Genomic DNA, 19,514 nt, shown 5'->3' with positions numbered 1-19,514 from the left:
AGTTATGTGCAGCAGATACCAAGAGGGGGGGGGGAGATATCCATGACATGCCCTACACAAGAATCTCAGACCAACCCTTGAAGAATTGCTGATGAAGTTTCACCATGTTTTTTGTTGTTTTTGCCAAGACATTTACCATGTTTTCTGATGTATTTTGCCAAGACAATAGCTTCTATGAAAACTGAATAGCTTTGATCGATTGTATCTACTTATGAATTATGTTTTTGCAAAGCATCTCAATCAATCAAGTTTGTTTGTTGTGTTATCTGATGAAGTTCAAGAATCCAGATATTTGTTATTTGACTTATAAACAGTGATACATCTTTAAGAGTAGAATCAACAATTATTGCAACAAACTTGATTTTTGATTCAAAGGAGAAATGCATTGCAGTACATAGTCATTACAAAAAGATGTTACAATGTCAACACACATAATCTATCTTAACCAAGAAATGAGTGCATTACAACAAAAACCACTACAACAACACAAGCACAAAGTAACATTTTGTTCTTCAAAAACATGTTGCTCTTACACTTCTCCAATCTGAGGAGTCTCAACTCGTCCTCCAAAGATCTAATTCTCTTCATATCTTCCTCCACATATTTCTGTAGGCGATAGCATTCTCCAATCCAGAAATTTAATTTTTCATCTTCTTCATCTTGCTTTCTAGGGTTTGTTTCAGGATCCACCCACTCAAAGAAACCACATTGTTTCTGCAACAAAAAATATTGATTCTAAGGAAAAATCGAAAATATAAGTAAACAAGATAGAAAATACAACCAAACTCACATCTCTGTTGGCGCACCTTAAGAATCGTCGCCCAGGATTGAGTTGCGTTCTGGAAGTTTTCATCTCCACTGGAATTCGGCACATGCATTCAGGGAATGACAAGGGTGTGGCCATGGAGGAGGGGCCTGAACATGAGGAGCCCGAGCACTGCATCTTCTTCTTTATCCACAAACCATAAGCGAGGCAAATGAGCTCTGATTCTGAATTTGCCCAAATCAATACCTCAATCGGTGATTTAAATTAGAATTATGACAACACGACGTCGTTTTAGGTGTTATTAAAAGTCGTCGTCTCTTGTTGCCGCCGGCGATGCCACGTCAATTTTCAGATAGCTTAACGAGTGCCATGTCAGCACTCTATTTGGGGTTTTCTCAAAACCATGGCAAAATTGATTAATTGGTTAAGTTCAGGGAAAATTTGATAAAAAAAAAGTTCATGGCAAACTTGGAAATCGGCCCAAAGTTCATGATTTTTCGCGTAATTAACCATTTCATAAATCACATATATAATAAAATAATTAAGCTCTGCTATTGTCGTTGCCACCAATACCACTTGTTGTCGACGCATTCCGACAACACTTGCCTCTCCAAAACCCAAGTGAGGTCATCGCTGTAAAATTATAAATAACAAATAAAATAATAAGTTAATAGCAATTTTAAAACTTAATCAAATTGAGTTCATTGGGTTGGTTGTATTTGAGATTTTTTCAGTTTAAATGTTAATAATAATAATAATAATAATAATAATAATTATTATTATTATTATTATTATTATTATTATTATTATTATTGTTGTAATAAATAATTAATACAAATCGGTATTTTACCAATCAATATCGATTTTTGACCGAATTGATTGACACACAAACACACGCACATATTATATAATTTTTAATATTTTTTATTATTAATTCTAATAATAGTATAATATTACTAACTTTAAAGTTAGAAGATAACCTTCACTTTTAGAATGAACAAAAACCCCCTACCTAACCCACCTTACACCAAGTCTTCCTTTCTCTGCACGGCTGCGTCTCACCTTCATTTACACCGAAGTCGGCTCCTCCCTACCTGCGTACGCCGCCGCCGCTTTGAGCTCCATCCCTTGTGTGTGTATGTGTGTGTGTCTGTTATTCTCTGTGTGTGTGTGTGTGTATGTGTATGTGCATGTGTGTGTTTGTTATTTTTGTGTGTGTGTTTGTATTGTATGTATATGCTTGTGTAGTTGTGTGTATCACTGTAACTGGTAAAAACCAATTATTTATGTTGGTTCAGTCAAGGTTTGAATATAAGACAAAAGTCGGATCGATTTAATATTCATTTTTTTGGCCAGTCAGTCGGTCGAATTGACGGATGCACAGCCCCAGCAACAAGTCCATTTTCCACTCCTAACAAATACATGTACGAGAATCAAGGTCAACAACGTGGTTATTTTTGTCATCCCTTACCTTGGACGTCGAAGCTAATATAGGCACAATGTTGTACCAACACGTTTTCTACATTTCATTGCTCATTTTTTGATATTCGCCGTATATCGCACGGGCGTTTATACCAGTAATAAGGTAGAATACTTTCATTTTTTTACATTTTAAAGTTATAAAAATGATTCTCAATAATTTATAAGTTCAAAAAACAAGTTTTTCAATTTCATAAAGTTTTTTTAATGATATATGTAACAATTAATTTACTAATATAACTCTAATTAATATAATTGTTATTGTGAGTATATACATTTTCAATTTATTCTCTCATTTCTCGAATTATTTCACTAATTTATAAACTCAATTATCTACATGATGAGGATGGAATTATGGATTCCGGTTTTTCTAAAGAAAGGCCCAAATAAGATACGACAAGCCCACCCACGGCTCGAAAATGAGCTGTACACAACTAAAATGGAACTATTATATTCGTATTACTTTGATATTATCACAGGTTTAAAAGTTACGTTGGACAGATATGACGCAACTATAAATCCAAGTCTAGCAGAGCTGAGCATTATAATTCAAAGTTGTGTCGAATCTAAAGAAAGAGAGAAACCTGATCCGATGATGCAAGTCAAAGTGGGAGAAGTAATGAAGATACAGAACAGACTATGTAATAAGAGCACCCACAGTGGGTGACTCGATGGGTAAAGCTCGAGTCACCCCACTGTAGAGGCCTTTTACTCAAGTCTTACTCGAATTTTCGGGTAAAGCTCGTTCGCTTTTTTCCTCCATGCGTGTAGTATACGGCAGAAGAAAAAAAATCTGAACATTACCTGGATTGCGACGCCATTGAAGGAGGAGGAAGAAATGAAGATGGAGTGCAACTGCCCAGAAGTAGGAGGATGTGTAGTTTAGGTTTTTAAAATTATAATTGGGCTAAAAATATTTGGGCTTCTATTTTAAATGAGTAGTAACTGAAAATGTTTGGGCTTGTATTTTTTATTGTACTTTTTTCAATTTTTAAATTTATATTTAAATTTTAATAATTTAAATTAATGCAATTCTAATTTGAAGTAATTGTGTTATTTAAATTTGTGCAATTAAAGTTAAATGAAAAATACAAAAATCAAAACTAAAAAGATCAAGTAAGAGAATGAGTCATCTCACTGCGGCCTGGTCTCTCCTTTTATCAAATAAGCTCCTTACTAAACCATTGTAGATGCTTTAAGAACTTAGGTCCAACTATTTGAATTAATGGGCTTTGAATTAAATGGGCCATTGACATTAAGATTTACTTCCTCCGTCCCACGAATCTTGTTACGTTTGGTTTCGGCACGAGAATTAAGAAGTTGTAGATTAGTATTTTAAGTGTGTAGTTAATAAAGTATAAAAGTGATAAAGTAGGAGAGAGAATGTAATAAAAGTGATAAATTAGGAGAGAGAAAGTAATAAAAATGATAAAGTATGAGAGAGAAAGTAATAATGTCAAGATTCATGGGACGATCCAAAAAGAAAAACGTGTCACGATTCGTGGGACGGAGGTAGGGATGGCAATCTACCCGCGGGTAACGGATATCCGCGAAAACCCGAACCTATTAGGGTGAGTTTGGATAGCATTTGATATCCACAGGATAGTTTCGTGGTTGCAATTCACTATCCATTTAGTTCGTGTGTATGGGTTTGGATACTTACTATCCATACCTGCGAAACCCGTTAACCCGCGAAAATACCCGCCAATTACCCGCCAATTATCCGTGAATTACCCGTCAAATATCCACAAAAAATTTCATAAAATATGGGTTTTGAATATATATTTTGAGATTATGGGCTAGCATATTGTATCTGAAAATAGGCCAAATAGAAACTTAACTAAGGCCCAAATTCTAATAGTTTAATTTAAATTTGAATTTTGTTGAGCAATTATAGAATTTTGTTGGATTTTATATTTTAGTTGATGAATTTGAATTTAAACATTGTTCTTAGTGGATTTCAACATATGGATTTGAACTATGTTATTTGTATTGATTTTTTTTTTTCTATTAAATTTGTTGTAAATTTATATTTAAATTTTGTTTCGTGAGTATCCGACGGATAGCGAATAGCGGGTGACGGATACCCGCCGGATAGCGGGTTCGTGGATACCCGACGGGTAGCGGGATATCCGCGGGTAGCGGGTTTGGATCCCATTCCATATCCATGGATAGTTTCGTGGTTAAAAACTATTATCCATTTAGTTCGTGAGTATGAGTATGGATAGTCACTATCCGTATCCGTCGTACCCGATTGTCATTCTTAGATGGAGGAAGTAGTAAAGTTTAGAAGTAGTTTATAAATAGAGAGAAAGCCATAAAGGTAATTAGTTTTAAGAAATGATGGAGTGGGATATCCAAATATGGAATCGCGGTCCATCCGGAATTAAAATGTTACTCCAGTATTCTGAAAAAATGAATATAGGCCTCGTCTGCGAAATTGTCATTTTTATCTCTCATCTACGCTGTGCCTGTTTCTAGGGCTTTTTTTCTCTCACACAGTTCATCAACCTCTCTCGAAAACTTATATATCTCACACCCCCACTCTCTCCAAATCAAATTCCATTCAATCACAAGCTTTCAATCCTCGCTCAATTGCCAATCGCGATGCCGCGCCGGAGAGACGAATACGAGGACGACGGCGAAGACGAGGAGGAGTATGACGCCGTTGATGAAGAGGATGATGAGGCCGACGACTACAACGACGGGGGGAAGGTCAAACGGAAGCGGGGTAGATCAGATTTCATCGACGACGATGCGGATGAAGACCAGGAGGAAGACCAGGAGGAAGAGGACGACGACGATGAGGATTATGGCGGTGGCGGCAGCAGAGGAGGAGGAGGGAAGCGCCAAAGGAAGGCGGCCTCGAATTTTTTTGATTTGGAGGCGCAGGTTGATACCGATGAGGAAGAGGAGGAAGAGGAAGGGGATGACGGTTAGTATGATTCTTCCTTTATTTTTTTGCGTAGGGATAGAGTTCATTGTTAATTTCGTTTTTGTCTCTTTGTTAATCTACCAATTGTGGCTGGAAATTGGAAAATTAAGGAGAGAGGTTGCTTGGCCAAGAACAGGAGTGAACTTTGGGAAGTAGGGTTTTTGTTCCATCTTTGTGCGTAATTTTACGAACTAACACTGGGATATGTAATTCGCTCTCCGAGGAGATAGGACTATGCCTATTCGTATCATGAATACGTAACATAAACGGCAAAAGTGATTTGATTTGAATAGCCGAACAACCAACAACAAAATGCAGCCTTTCACAGTCTGAAACGTTCAATTTTTGTCCCTTTCAATTTCTTGTCATCTAATAGCATGCGTTATAATTTTCTGGTATTTACAATTTCAGAGTGCAGGTTTTGTGAATGCGGAGTGCTTTGACTATTTAGGACTGAATTGCTTGATAGTTGGATTTTTGCTTTTACGTCTATTCAATTTCCTAAAATTTGGGGCCCTTAATTTTATTGTAGGAAACGAGTAGATCCTGTGCTAGTTTTACTGTCTTTCTTCTTGTGATTTTTAGGTTCTTTCTCATTAAAGCTTCACTGTATCTGCATATTGTTTTCTATATCTTTGTGTTGAGGCTCTTGGCACTTGTGTCGGGACATCTGATAATGCATACCATATGTAGCAATATTAAGTTATTGAAATGCTTGATAGTTAGAACCCTATGAGATTGGTATTTAATCTCATATTTAAATGATGGCGTGTTGGGTTTAGTCTTGCTACAACACGTATGATAAAGCTATATGATATTAGATTATTGTCTTTTTCTATGTAGAGTAACATAGTATAATTAGGAGAATAGATATTTCACTTTCTCAAGCTTCATATGAATAAGAATTTGATCACATTATTGGGTTATTCTCTGGACATAGTTGTTCCTTTGTGCTGCGAGTATCCTTCATAATTTCTCAACTTTCTCTGTGCTGTACTTCTCTGAGCATTTGTCCTCACACTTTGTGAATTGTGATCAACACTTGTAAATTTGACTTGGAACTGGAAGTCTCATAAAAATTTCTTGTGTTTTAATTAATCCCTTAGGATTTTTATCACTTCTCTTACTAGTTTATTTGAAATCCTACCATGTGTATTTTTTTTCCCATCATTTTTCTTGCTGAAGTTATTATCATCTGCATGGATATACAGATTTCATTGATCCGGGAGCTGATATACCTGATGAGGATGATAGACGAATCCATCGTCGTCCGCTGCTTTCACGCGAGGATGAGCAAGAAGATGTTGAGGAGATTGAGAGAAGAATTCAGGAAAGATATGCAAGGAGCCTTAATGTTGAATATGACGAGGAGGCAACAGATGTTGAACAGCAAGCTCTACTGCCTTCTGTCAGGGATCCCAAATTATGGATGGTGAAATGTGCGGTATGATAATGGGAGGCTCCATTATATCTGGATTTAGTAAAAAAAAAAAAAGTTAGAAAAGGCAATCTGTGTTCCATTATATCTTTATTGTCTAATTTGATTTACCTTGTGCTCCTGCAGATTGGCCGTGAAAGAGAGGTGGCGGTTTGCCTTATGCAGAAGTGCATTGATAGAGGACCTGAATTGCAAATCAGATCTGTCCGTAGCACTAGATCATCTAAAAAATTATATATACATAGAGGCAGATAAAGAGGCACACGTGAAGGAGGTATATCAGCTAAATTCATTTCTCTCTCTTTTGTCTCTGTAGAAGTCTTGAGTTTGTGATCTTAAATTATTCCAGTTGTTCTAGTTTGGATGTTAAATGAGACTTTTTTTTGCCTGGTCCACTGCAGGCTATTAAGGGTATGCGTAATATATTTTCGGGTAAAATAATGCTAGTCCCTATCAAGGAGATGACAGATGTTCTGTCGGTTGAAAGCAAAGCAATTGATATTTCTAGGGATACCTGGGTCAGAATGAAGATTGGTACTTATAAAGGGGATCTTGCGAAGGTATATATTGTTGTTGGAATCTTTGTTTCCTTTATATGCCATTTTTCTCTTGTTTCTTAGCATATATGTGAGACTTTGCTTTCTAAAATGCAAGGTTGTTGATGTGGACAACGTTCGGCAGAGAGCAACAGTGAAAGTAATTCCTAGGATTGATTTGCAAGCCTTGTCTAACAAGTTGGTATGTATCTGAATTTGCAGTTGGATTTCATTATTGTGTGACTGTGCAAAATTGACTTAAGGTTTTCCTTTATTCTATTCTTCTATGTAAATTAGAGAATTTCCCTTGGCTTTTTGTCAAATATTTAAGAGGTTATTTTTTTTCTCCTTGCAACTGAAACCATTGCACATGTTGGTGATATAAATATCAAGTCTTAAATAACAATTGTCAGAAAATTATTAACAAATAGGTTTTACTAATGACCTTTATGGTAACAAGCATGTTGACCTGATTTCAGGAAGGGAGGGAAGTCCCCAAGAAAAAGGCATTTACTCCCCCTGCGCGGTTTATGAATATTGATGAAGCTAGGTACAGCTGTTAAGTTCTTTTCTTCCATTTATTTCATCCCCAATTCCATTTACACTTTTGTAATGTCATTTAACTTCTTACTTTCAGAGAGCTGCATATACGAGTGGAACGAAGACGAGATCCAGCTACTGGTGATTATTTTGAAAAAATTGAAGGGATGATGTTCAAGGAAGGTTTCTTGTATAAAAATGTCTCGTTAAAATCACTCAGCACTCAGAATGTGCAACCAACCTTTGATGAACTCGAAAAATTTAGGCAACCTGGTGAAACTGGGGATGGGGACATGTCAAGTTTGTCCACACTCTTTGCAAACAGAAAGAAAGGTCATTTTATGAAGGGGGATAGGGTTATAGTTGTCAAGGGAGATCTTAGAAACTTGAAAGGATGGGTGGAGAAAGTCGAGGAAGATACTGTGCATATTAAACCAAATGAAAAGGGCCTTCCGGTAAGTAAATTTAATATTTCCATTCATGCAATAACTCAAATTCCATATCTGGATGTGGATCATGGCAATTATCAAAAAGAAATTTACCATGTTCCACCTGTTAATTTTCAGAAAACTCTTGCTATTAGCGACAAAGAGCTTTGCAAGTACTTTGAACCTGGAAATCATGTAAAGGTCGTGTCTGGTGCTACAGAGGGTGCAACTGGCATGGTGGTTTCAGTTGAAGGCCATGTAGTGAACTTAGTCTCAGACACAACAAAGGAGCTTGTACTACGCCACTATCTTTTCTATTATAAGTTTATTTTTGTTTGATGATGTGCTGATGTCAACTTTTTGCTCCTTCTGTAGATCCGTGTCTTTGCGGACAATGTTGTGGAGAGCTCTGAAGTAACGTCCGGTGTAACTAGGATTGGTGATTATGAGCTTCATGACCTTGTGCTGCTCGAGTAAGTTTTGTATTTATTGTTTCACAGTTTCATTTTTTCGTACTTCCCTTTCTAGGTTTCGCTCATTGAGAATAATTTTGTGCAGTGATAATAGTTTTGGTGTGATTATACGAGTGGAGAGTGAAGCTTTTCAGGTGAATCTCCCAAAACAAGAAGTTAGTGAAAACTGAAAACTATTGGTTCATTGTTCCTAACTTGTATTGGCTGCAATTCAGGTTCTTAAGGGTGTTCCAGAGAGACCTGATGTTGCTCTCGTGAGGTTAAGAGAGATTAAATACAAGGTGGACAAGAAGATTTTTGCTAAAGATAGGTTCAAGAATACACTGTCTGTGAAAGACGTTGTTAAAATTCTTGATGGTCCGTGTAGGGTACGTCGTCTTCAACTTAATTTATTGTTACTTGAGGATGTTTGATTTTTCTTACTCCTGAACTGTTTTGCTACATTCCAGGGAAAACAAGGTCCAGTTGAACATATCTACAAAGGAGTTCTGTTTATTTATGATCGACATCACCTCGAACATGCTGGCTTTATTTGCGTAAAATCTGAGTCTTGTATGATGGTTGGTGGATCACGGGCAAATGGTGAAAGGAATGTATGGATCTTAACAGTCTTCTCAAGTTTCCTTTTGACATGCTGTTTGCTCATTTGCTTGGTTGCATCTATTTGACAATGCCTTTATGCAGGGTAATTCCTTGACATCAAGATTTTCCCAGCTGAGAACTCCACAACGTGTCCCCCCCTCTCCCATGAGACCACCTAGAGGTGGTCATAGTGGTTATAACAATTGTAAGTAATCTTTGCATAAATGTTAAACTATCAGACTCTGTCGGCTTTCCTGTGTTGTGATTATCACCCGTGGTACTTTTAAGGTGCAAAGCTGATAAAATCAACGTGGTTGTCTCAAAATCACATTTTTCACGTGTTAAGTCTTTTCCTGTTGATGGTCACTTATTTATTTAGGCCACAGTTTTCGTGATAAAGTTTATTCCACACTTCTCATGAGTTGATAATTTTGATTGCACAGTTGGAGGAAGAGGAGGTGGAAGAGGTCATGATGCTTTAATTGGAGCCACTGTGAAAATTCGCCTTGGACATTATAAAGGTTGCAAGGGACGTGTTAAAGATGTCAAAGGTTCCACAGTTCGCATTGAATTAGAATCGCAGATGAAGGTTGTTGCAGGCAAGTTTCCCTTTTGGAAAATGGTTTTCCTCTGACCTTTTTTCTTTTTTTTTACTTTACATCATAGTGCTTGATGGTGACCTTGGCCTTTTGCAGTTGATCGTAGTCATATTTCAGATAATGTCAATGTTACGCCATTCAGGTAAGTGTGGAACGCTTTGGATTTTGTAGATCTTTGAATTTTTTAGGTCCTTAGATTTTAAACTTGGATTTGCTCTCTCACCAGGGAAACTACCAGATATGGTATGGGCAGTGAGACCCCAATGCATCCTTCTCGCACTCCTCTGCATCCCTATATGACCCCTATGAGGGACTCTGGAGGTATGTTATATGATAGTTCATTTTTTGGTCCTTATTGCAACTTTAGTGTGGTTGTCAGCTGATGTCTTCTGCTCTTTGTAATTCTTGTGCAGTAACTCCTTACCATGATGGTATGAGGACACCTATGCGTGACCGAGCATGGAATCCTTATACACCGATGAGTCCACCAAGGTACTCTTCCTGAAAGAAGATGCATCTATATCAAAGTATTCATTTGTGAAGTTTGGAATGCAACTAGTTTTATTGCTCCCATCAAGAAATAAGAATTGTTTTCTCTCATGAGGGTTTTAGTAATGCATCTTATTGGAAATCTAAATCTATTGTGGAGTCTAAACCTTGATTAAAGCTTTTTAGCTAATGGTATGCTCTATTGGAAAATCTGAAACTGTATGTTGGGCTTGCTATAACCTGTGTAAACCCTGATTAAAAAGATTTGGGCTTATGCTTTAAAATGAGTATGGTCTTTCAAGGAAATTATACATGCAAAGTTTTCATCTACTTGCTTAATAATTTGAATTGTCCTTGCTCTCAATTTGATGTTAATGGAACTGGAATGGTGAAATGTCAGGGACAATTGGGAAGATGGAAATCCTGGTTCTTGGGGCACTAGTCCCCAATATCAGGTATCTTGGTGCATTTTAATGTTCTCTCAATCCCACTTGCTACTCTCTCATGGTGTAATAATTCTTTAATATTATCAGCCAGGAAGTCCACCTTCACGAGCATACGAAGCACCTACACCTGGTTCTGGTTGGACAAATACCCCAAGTAACAATTACAATGAGGCAGGCACACCAAGAGATAGCGGATCTGCTTATGGTGATTCAATATTACTCTCATCATTTTACAATCATACACATTTGTAGGACTTCTATTTTGACTTGAAATTGTTCTCATTTTTCAGCAAATGCTCCAAGTCCATACTTGCCCTCTACTCCTGGTGGGCAACCTCCTATGACACCAAGTTCTGCATATTTACCAGGGACACCTGGTGGGCAACCGATGACACCTGGAAGTGGTGGCTTGGATATGATGTCACCTGTTGTAGGTCTGTTGTTATCTCTCTCTCTCTCTCTCATGCATAAGTTTTTGCTTATTTATTAAGTTTTTGTAATTGTGTTTTATGTTACAATTTATGGAACTGCTTGATTGCAGGTGCAGACAATGAAGGGCCTTGGTTCCTGCCTGATATTTTGGTCAATGTTCGTAGGCCTGGTGAAGACACTACTCCAGGAGTTATTCGAGAAGTGCTTCCGGTATCTATTCTTTCATTATTTAGCTTGCATTAGCTATGCATTCTTAGATTTTGTTATCTCCGGAATATATGTATAGTTGACATCTGCACGAGGACATGATAATATTCCTTCACTTGTACATGGGTCACGACAAAAAAAATGACACAAAAGATGCTAAATATCTTCTGTTTGTTTGTTTGCCTGCTTGTGTTTACTGATGGTTCTGTTTCTGTTATCTTCTAGGATGGCTCGTCTAAGATAGCTCTTGGATCAAGTGGTAATGGTGATGTGGTCACTGCCCTTCCCAACGAAATTGACGTAGTGCCACCAAGGAAGGCAGACAAGATTAAGATCATGGGAGGTGTCCACCGTGGGGCCACTGGGAAGCTAATTGGTATTGATGGCACTGATGGAATTGTGAAGGTTGACGACACACTAGACGTCAAGATCTTAGATATGGTATTATTGGCAAAACTAGTTCAAGCTTGAAAAATGAAGCCGGTGGTCACCTGAGCTCAAGGTTTTGGCAGATGGCAACGATATTTGAGTTGTTTCTGTCGCAAGTTGAAATCGAAGATGGGCAAGAAATGAAGAAACGCCTTTTTCCTAGGTATATATATGTGCGACTGCTACACATAGGAAAGAATAGGGGAGCTGACAAGTTTTGTGTAGTCATTTGCTTTGTGAATCATTTACCTAAATGGAGCTGCTGTATATTTATGATTTACTACTTACTAGTCTAGTATAGAATTATCTTTTCTCTAAGCTGAATGCTCAATTGTATAAATTGTTGTGTACATTGTCTCACATTTCATTTCGTAGCTTACTTAGGTCGTCAACATTTTGAAGTGCTATCTGCTTTATATTCGAAAAGTTAGGGTGCTCCATTCAATTACGATTTCATAATCATTATTAGAATTTAATTGGGATGGCCTTCCAAAATTAATGCCCCTGTTAGCTGACTGTCCAACGTTGTTTGAATGAGAAGAAAATACCAGGGATGTTGGGTGGAGAACTGACTAAAATTTGTTCTAGTATATATTTTAGATTTGGGCGACCAATGAAAATCATCAATTATATATCATAGGATTTGGTTTACTTTCTTTCTATTTAAAATGTGATATTCAATAATTTCAACCTAATTGTTTTAATTCGAGTATCACCTATCTAATTGTTTTAACTTGAGTATCACCTAACAATATTGGCATTTTTAGATGGAGATGATAATATTGGTTATATTTATGTTAAGGGTCAATGGTAAAAAAAATATTCTCTCCATCTTTCAGAAATATATATAGTTGAACAAGGCACATGTTTTAATAAAAAGTTGTTTGAAGTATTTATAATAGAGAAAAGATTTCACATACTAAATAATACCAAACACTAGATTGATCTATACTAAATTAGTTAATACAGTGTATTAGCCAATATCAAACATGCCCTAAGGATATTGTTAAGTAGATTGTGGGTAAATAGTGCAAGTTAAATTATGAAAATCATGTGTGAGATAGCGTCCAAAAATAAAGTGTGTATGGATTTGTAGACGTATAAAAAAGAAAAAGTATGCATAAATGAGTATCTGATTTGATATAGTAAAAATAAATTATACCTACCTTTATAAAAATATATGAAACTCGCTATTTGTATTGAAAAACATATACCAGTATTTATTTACCTTTATATGAATAAAAAGTAAAAAGTAAAATTACACATTATCTTTCCCACCTCCTTACAGTTGTATCAATCGTGGTTGCCACAGCTATTATCGAAATGCGAGCTCTTGTTTATCTTTACACGGAATTTGTATATGTTAGATCGAATATTGTTACATTGAAACTTGAACATATCAGACAAAAAAGGTAGAAAAACAGCATCATCAATCTGGAAATATTATTTATGTTATTATCCACATGATACAAGCCCAGCAAGAGAGAAAAACAAAGATACATAGATAATGAAGATAGGCAACAATATTTAAAGATGGAAGTTGTATGAGTAGTGTGATCACTCCATTCGAATAACACAACGAAGCCCCTCCCCTTTGAGCATCAGCTCAAACGCCTTGTTGATCTCTGCAAACGGCACCGTGTGTGTTATGAACTTCTCCACTTCCAGTTCCTGCACCAACAAAAGCCATATATTCACACTGAGTGATGATTGAAGATTGAAGATTGAAGATTGAAGACGAACCTTGTTCATGTACATCTCGACAACTGATGGAAGATCAGAGCGAGGTTTGTAGTTGCCGAAGAAGGTTCCTTTAAGAGTCCTCTCGTTCAAGAAGTTGACCGGATGAGTCTTGAACACAGCGTCCTTGTGAGGCACGCCAACAAGAACAGCCACTCCCCATCCCTAATAGCATTACATTAATCATATCATCATATAAATCAAAGGGTGTTGGACTTGGACATATGTATAAACAACTCACATCATGAACACATTCAAACGCTGAGATCATGGCGTTGATGTTTCCGGTGCACTCAACGCTCCGATCCACCCCTCCGTCAGTCATCTCAGCTATCACCTCTTGGACTGGCTTGCTGTAGTCTTTTGGGTTCACAAACTCAGTCACACCAAATTTTTTTGCTGCACAAATGTTGAGCTTATTAGATTAAATTACACTTCATTTTCAGCAACATTAATTGCAGCTTAACATATATGGTAGCAATAGCACTAGCACACCTTCTTCAAACCTAGCAGTGTTCAAGTCCACGCCAATCACTCTCGAAGCACCAGCCAGTCTTGCTCCTTCTGCAGCCTAAAAAATCACAAAAAAGATGTCAAATTTTTGGCATTTTCCTCCCTTTTAAAGGCTCATTAGAAGTCAATTTTAATAAAAAACTCAGAAAACATACACCAAGGCCAACTGCTCCGAGTCCAAAAACAGCAACTGAGGAGCCCTTAAATGGTTTGGCAACATTCAACGTAGCACCAAGGCCTAAAAACACAAGAAATTAATTGCAAAAATCACTTCATCTCTTCACATTGTGCATCAAGATTGAAGCAAAACACATACCTGTGGAGATTCCGCAGCTGAGAACACAAACTTTGTCGAGAGGGGCGAGAGGGTTGATCTTGGCGACGCAGCCAACGTGAAGCACAGTGTACTCACTAAATGTGGATGTGCCAAGAAAATGGTAAATAGGCTTCCCATTGATGGAGAATCTTGATTTCTGATCACCGATCATCACTCCCCTCTCTGTGTTGATCCTCAGGAGGCTGCACATGTTGCTCTCCGTGGATTTGCAGTGAGCACATTCGCCGCATTCTCCGGTGAACACGGGGAGCACGTGATCGCCCGCCGCCACCTCCGTCACGCCCTCTCCCACGCTCTCCACAATCCTACAAACACCATTTTTACTTTCAGTCAAAAAAAGTTGCTTCCAAATTCAAGAAATTATCAAGATCAACAACTGATTAGGAATTTGGACATACCCTGATGCTTCATGTCCCAGAATGCGGGGAAAGACTGAATCTTGAGCCTGAAATAATATTACTCAACAACATATGAGAGAGAGAGAGAGAGAACGAGAGAACGAGAGAGAGGGTGGTTGAATCTGAGTTACCTTGGCTTCCCAGAAGTAGACATCGGTGTGGCAAAGTGAGGTGTAGAGAATCTTAATCCGGACTTCCATTTTCTGCGGCGGCGCCACCTCCACCTCTTCAATCACCAGAGGCTTTCCGGCCTCCCATGCAACAGCAGCTTCACACACACACATACACAAATGTATTGAATTAAATAAATACACGGCCCTTTAGTTCATTATAGTTTCTTGAAGCCAAAAACACAAAATTTATACTTGAAAAGCATCAAAGCTCGCATCTTTACATCTGATTTATTTTGTGATGGATGAAGAAATGAAAGAGCAAAGATCATACCTTTACACTTGATGACTTGACCCGCAGTGGCCGACATCTCAGATAAATGTTTCTTGATCGAAGTTGTGAGAGTAATTTTAATTGCTTAGTAAAGTAGAAATTGAAGATGAGGTTTTGCTTAGTGTTTGTGTTGTTTGATGAGAGGCTGCTATGCAGTGAGGGGGCTATTTATACAAGAAGTTGAAGCCTGCGTAGACGAATGAATTTTTCCCATTGACTTAATTTTATTAAAATTTCATTTGGAGAGAAAGAATACAGTAGGCTAAAATCGAATCCCATGTTTCGTTCCTAGTATTGGTTGGGTTAGTGGTCTGGTTTTTGCCGTTTGTTTCAACTTTTGGCTTCTTGTTTTAATTTTTAATCCCCAATGGGATTATTACTATTATTAATTTTTCTTTGTAACGGGCCCTCACATAAAATGCTTCCATCATTTTCTTTTCATTTCTTAAGTATAAAAGTCTTGATAATTAGTACAAGACTAAGTTAGGAGCATTGAGAACCATCAACGATGCACAAAAAAATCTCCTTCTACATCCGAAGATGCACAAAAAAATCTCCTTCTACATCCGAAAATGACGTTTGAAAAAGATGGGGCTATACACTAAGTCATCATTGAAATAATCTTGAAGAAGTCGTTGATAGCAGCTCACGATTGCATTACACAAGCCCCTCATCGAGACTCGAGAGAGCTATTTCGGGTGCTTAGTTCATGAAATTTTATGCAAAACCTTTTGCATATTGACAATTATTTTCGCAATTCTCTCCGTCTCCCCATCGGATGGAGAAAAAGAGAAGAGCTAAGTCATTTTACTATGTGGAAAAATGAGAGAGGAAGGAGAAATGAAGAAAAAAAAGATAGAGAAAATGATGTAGAAATAGTGTAGCAGAAAATGGGGTATATATAGACGGAGAAAAGAAAAAAAAAATAAAAAAAATGGTTGAACTAGCCATTTTTTTATCCGTTGGGGGTGATTTTTTCAAAAAAAAAAAAAACATTCAATTCAAATGCGTGTACCGGATGAAACAAACGCTTAAACATGAGTCGCACCTCGAGTCTTCCTGACCTGCATCAATTGACTCGAGCCGGCGATGACCCATGCTCGATACAAGTGCTCTAAGTGACTATGAAACCTTGAGATACTTCCTAAACTTTGAAGAACCTCACAATTAACTTGAGATACTTCCTAAACTTTCAAGAACCTCACAATTAAATATAATCTCAATTAATTTCTCCTGTAACGAAACTTAACCTTAGATGCAACTTCTATTTTTCTTTTTTACAACTTTTCCTTTTCAAAATCTTTTGTTATAGTAACATTTTCAAACACACTTGAGATGATCCATCCCACTTTTGGGTGCTCAGGTCCTTTTTTCGCTTCAATTTTCATATAATTTTACTGTCATTAATTAAAGTTAACCAATTCAATTAGGATTCATGATTATTTTTTAACATTTATTTGAACTTTTTTTAATTAATATAGTAATAGATTATTAAAATGGATTATTCTAAAATTAGGGTATTTTAAGCTTTAATTTTTAACAAAAATATCAATTATCAAGATTAGTATTTAATAATAATTTTCATTTTTACAATAAATATTATTAAAATAATTGAAATTAATTATAGAACATGGTGATATAAAAAAATATGGAACAAAAAATCCAGACCATTTTTAAGAAAAATACTCGTTACCCATTGAATTGAGTTTGTCGTTTTTCAGATCTCATGTTACGACGGTCTCAAATTCTATTGATCTCATGCTTCCTTGTGCTATCTAGGGATTTTTTGGTTTCTTTTTCCTTTTTTTCCATCCAATAAAATTTTAATTCAGCAAATTCTGTTATTCTTTATTCTTTTTGGAAGTCTTATATTTATGCAATAAATACAAATCACTGATTATATATTTGAATAGAAATGTCTGAATTAACATAAGAAAAAATATTTGATCTTCCAAAGATATTGAGCATACACATTTTTTTCTTTTGATAGGGATTGAGCTTATACTATATCTTAACGCTGATATATATCAAATATCAATTCAATAGTGTACACGTGAATTTAAGCATTGTGACTGTGAATTCAAAGTAAATAAAATGAGTTAAAATAGAATGTGCAAAAGAAAAAGTGAAAAGTGAGAGAGTGTTGTTGATAAAAAATGGGAAGACAAACACAATGGAAATGGTGGGGCCATGCAAATGCAAATGCAAAACCAGTTGCCATAAACCATTTCAGTGGTTTCTCGTTACTGCCTAAACTCAAACCACCATCAAATATATGCTGCCCGTTGACTGTCGTTTTACCAAATCTGTGGGACCCACCATCTTAAGTCGGTAACCATATTCATTTTTCCACTGCACATATTCTTATATCACAATCAAATTCTAAATAACTATTTCTGCGAATTTACTATTTTAGTTAAACACAACTGTGCGATAATCTCTCTGTTGTCACATGATTTTTGGCCAATTTGGACCAATTGTGTTTTACGAACTTTTAAATTAACAAAATATTTGGTAAGATAAGCTTTTAAATAATTTAGTTGTGAAAATATAATTTATATATTTTTTCAAAAAATAAGTTCATCGCCTCTTTTTTTTTGTTTTGCATAATTTTATAAGTACCAATCAACTAACAAAAATAATAATGCAATGATTTGTTACTTTCAATATACTCCCTCCGTCCCATGAATCTTGACACGTTTAGTTTCGACACGGGAATTAAGGAGTTGTAGATTAATGTTTTAAATGTGTAGTTAATAAAGTATAAAACTGATAAAATAAGAGATATAATGTAATAAAAGTGATAAAGTAAGAAAGAGAAAATAATAATTATTACCTTATTTGAAAATGTGTCAATATTCGTGGGATGGCCTAGAAAGAAAAACGTGTCAAAATTCATGGGACGAAGAGAATATATCGTTACTATTTTATTTCTCTTTAATGATTTTTTCCAACTATAATTTTTTCTCTTTGACTCACAATTCTTTCTCTAGCTAACTTTAAATTTTTTAGACATTATATTTTATACACTCTTGAAATATTTTATACATAGTTGGAGCTTCTAAAGTTTTTAAAATAAGCTTAGCTAACCAAACACTTTGTAATTATATTCCTTTTACTAGGATATGACCCAACTTTCCAAATTGGCCAGATTTGCAACTCATAGCTAAAGCCAAGCCATAACTAATTAAGTTGAAAACTTGTAATGAATTAAGCTAAAAATTGCCAAAATTCGTGCGAATATTTGGATATGTGTTTTTATCTTTATATCTTCTTCAATGTGCTCGTAACTTTGAGGATGATTACTTTCTGTGTATAATATGCTGTTGTAATTATTGAGTAAAAGAGTAAATATCTTTATCACAATATAGAAAGACTCTGGTCTTTCTTTAGTTTGCCTTTTTTTATTTAGAAAAAACATTACAATTGGGTCTCTCTTGATTTAGTATCTGCGGTAAGAATATGATTCTAACTTCTAAATGATAGGATAATCCATTAATGTCATTTGATGTGAGCAATAGATCTTAGTAGCTGTGGTAAGAATATATGATATTGTTGGTTTCCATTTTCTAATTTCTTTCTTTCTTTCTTTTTTCTTTCTTTTTTCCCCCTTTTTTATAGATTATAACTGATTACAAACACGAAAGAGTGGACATCTCACAACGCAATATTTGTTAGATTTATAAATTTTCTTGACATATCATCCACAGATGTAACATGAGCTATTGCATAATATTGCAAAAGAGGATCAATTTGTATTTCACATTTGAAGATCATAGATCCCACTTTTTTTAGTACCACATATCCCACCATTTTTATTTATTTTTTCTTCAATTTCAGTTTCATTTGTTTTGATTTAATTTTTCAAGTCTTAGTTAGGGTTGTTTATATTAAATTAGGACATTTAATTATTTTTAGCATTTATCTTACAAAATTTAGTTAATAATTAATTATTATTGTTCCGTAATTAAGGTATATAATTTTTGCCAATGAGGCCTAGTTCAAGTGGCAAAATTGAGATACCAAAGACTCTCTTTTGTGAGAGATCTTAAGATCAATCTCGTCTGCGTGTTGGTAATTTTTTCACTCTTGTGTAGGTAATGGTCCCGCCTACGTGCGGATAATTTTTCCACCTTTGTGTGTGCAGAGGTCCCGTCTACGTGTAGGTTGCTTATTTGATTGTATAACAGATACCTCTTATAATTCTAAAAAAAAGGTATATAATTTTTTAGACTTCAATTTTTAGTAGTAATAAATATTACACAAAAACTTGGGTACAACCGGATGTACCGTACAATCAGGT

At 35.9% G+C, this 19,514-nt stretch overlaps 2 protein-coding genes across 3 annotated transcripts; one reads left to right on the top strand and one right to left on the bottom strand.

Annotated features, from left to right (window-relative positions):
* Positions 1-4,585: 4,585 nt before the first annotated feature.
* Positions 4,586-12,186, top strand: LOC131011755 (putative transcription elongation factor SPT5 homolog 1). The gene is given in 23 exon segments (XM_057939591.1): positions 4,586-5,180; positions 6,392-6,624; positions 6,745-6,822; positions 6,824-6,892; positions 7,020-7,178; positions 7,273-7,356; positions 7,634-7,704; positions 7,792-8,149; positions 8,261-8,416; positions 8,498-8,595; positions 8,681-8,729; positions 8,811-8,963; positions 9,045-9,188; positions 9,280-9,382; positions 9,621-9,776; positions 9,873-9,918; positions 10,003-10,097; positions 10,190-10,268; positions 10,666-10,720; positions 10,799-10,916; positions 11,002-11,145; positions 11,253-11,353; positions 11,576-12,186. Coding segments are annotated over 23 exon segments (3,123 nt in total). The 5' UTR covers positions 4,586-4,852; the 3' UTR covers positions 11,822-12,186.
* Positions 12,187-13,192: 1,006 nt separating this feature from the next.
* LOC131011754 (alcohol dehydrogenase 3) lies at positions 13,193-15,496 on the bottom strand. 2 transcript variants are annotated; one of them, XM_057939590.1, is made up of 9 exons: positions 15,212-15,496; positions 14,899-15,035; positions 14,768-14,814; positions 14,349-14,674; positions 14,188-14,270; positions 14,015-14,090; positions 13,761-13,918; positions 13,523-13,684; positions 13,193-13,450 (listed from the first exon to the last, which is right to left on the bottom strand). In XM_057939590.1, the coding sequence occupies exons 1-9, from the start codon at positions 15,246-15,248 to the stop codon at positions 13,337-13,339; spliced, it is 1,140 nt and encodes a 379-aa protein (XP_057795573.1). In that variant the 5' UTR covers positions 15,249-15,496; the 3' UTR covers positions 13,193-13,336. The 2 variants fall into 2 exon arrangements, with proteins under 2 accessions (XP_057795573.1, XP_057795572.1); XM_057939589.1 differs by having other exon boundaries at positions 13,193-13,684; positions 15,212-15,419.
* Positions 15,497-19,514: the final 4,018 nt, after the last annotated feature.

The sequence above is a fragment of the Salvia miltiorrhiza genome, chromosome 2, assembly GCF_028751815.1.
Source record: "Salvia miltiorrhiza cultivar Shanhuang (shh) chromosome 2, IMPLAD_Smil_shh, whole genome shotgun sequence".
In the NCBI taxonomy this organism is placed as follows: Eukaryota; Viridiplantae; Streptophyta; class Magnoliopsida; order Lamiales; family Lamiaceae; genus Salvia; species Salvia miltiorrhiza.
Note: the sequence above shows the minus strand (reverse complement) of the source record. Positions and strands in the feature narration are given on the sequence as shown.

Bases quoted from the DNA above. Each gene is read 5' to 3' on its own strand.
- LOC131011754 (XM_057939589.1), bottom strand. From the start codon at position 15,248: ATGTCGGCCACTGCGGGTCAAGTCATCAAGTGTAAAG. The intron at 15,036-15,211 runs GTATGATCTTTG...GTGTGTGTGAAG, and splicing joins TCAAGTCATCAAGTGTAAAG to CTGCTGTTGCATGGGAGGCC. The intron at 14,091-14,187 runs GTATGTTTTCTG...GTGATTTTTTAG, and splicing joins TCGGAGCAGTTGGCCTTGGT to GCTGCAGAAGGAGCAAGACT.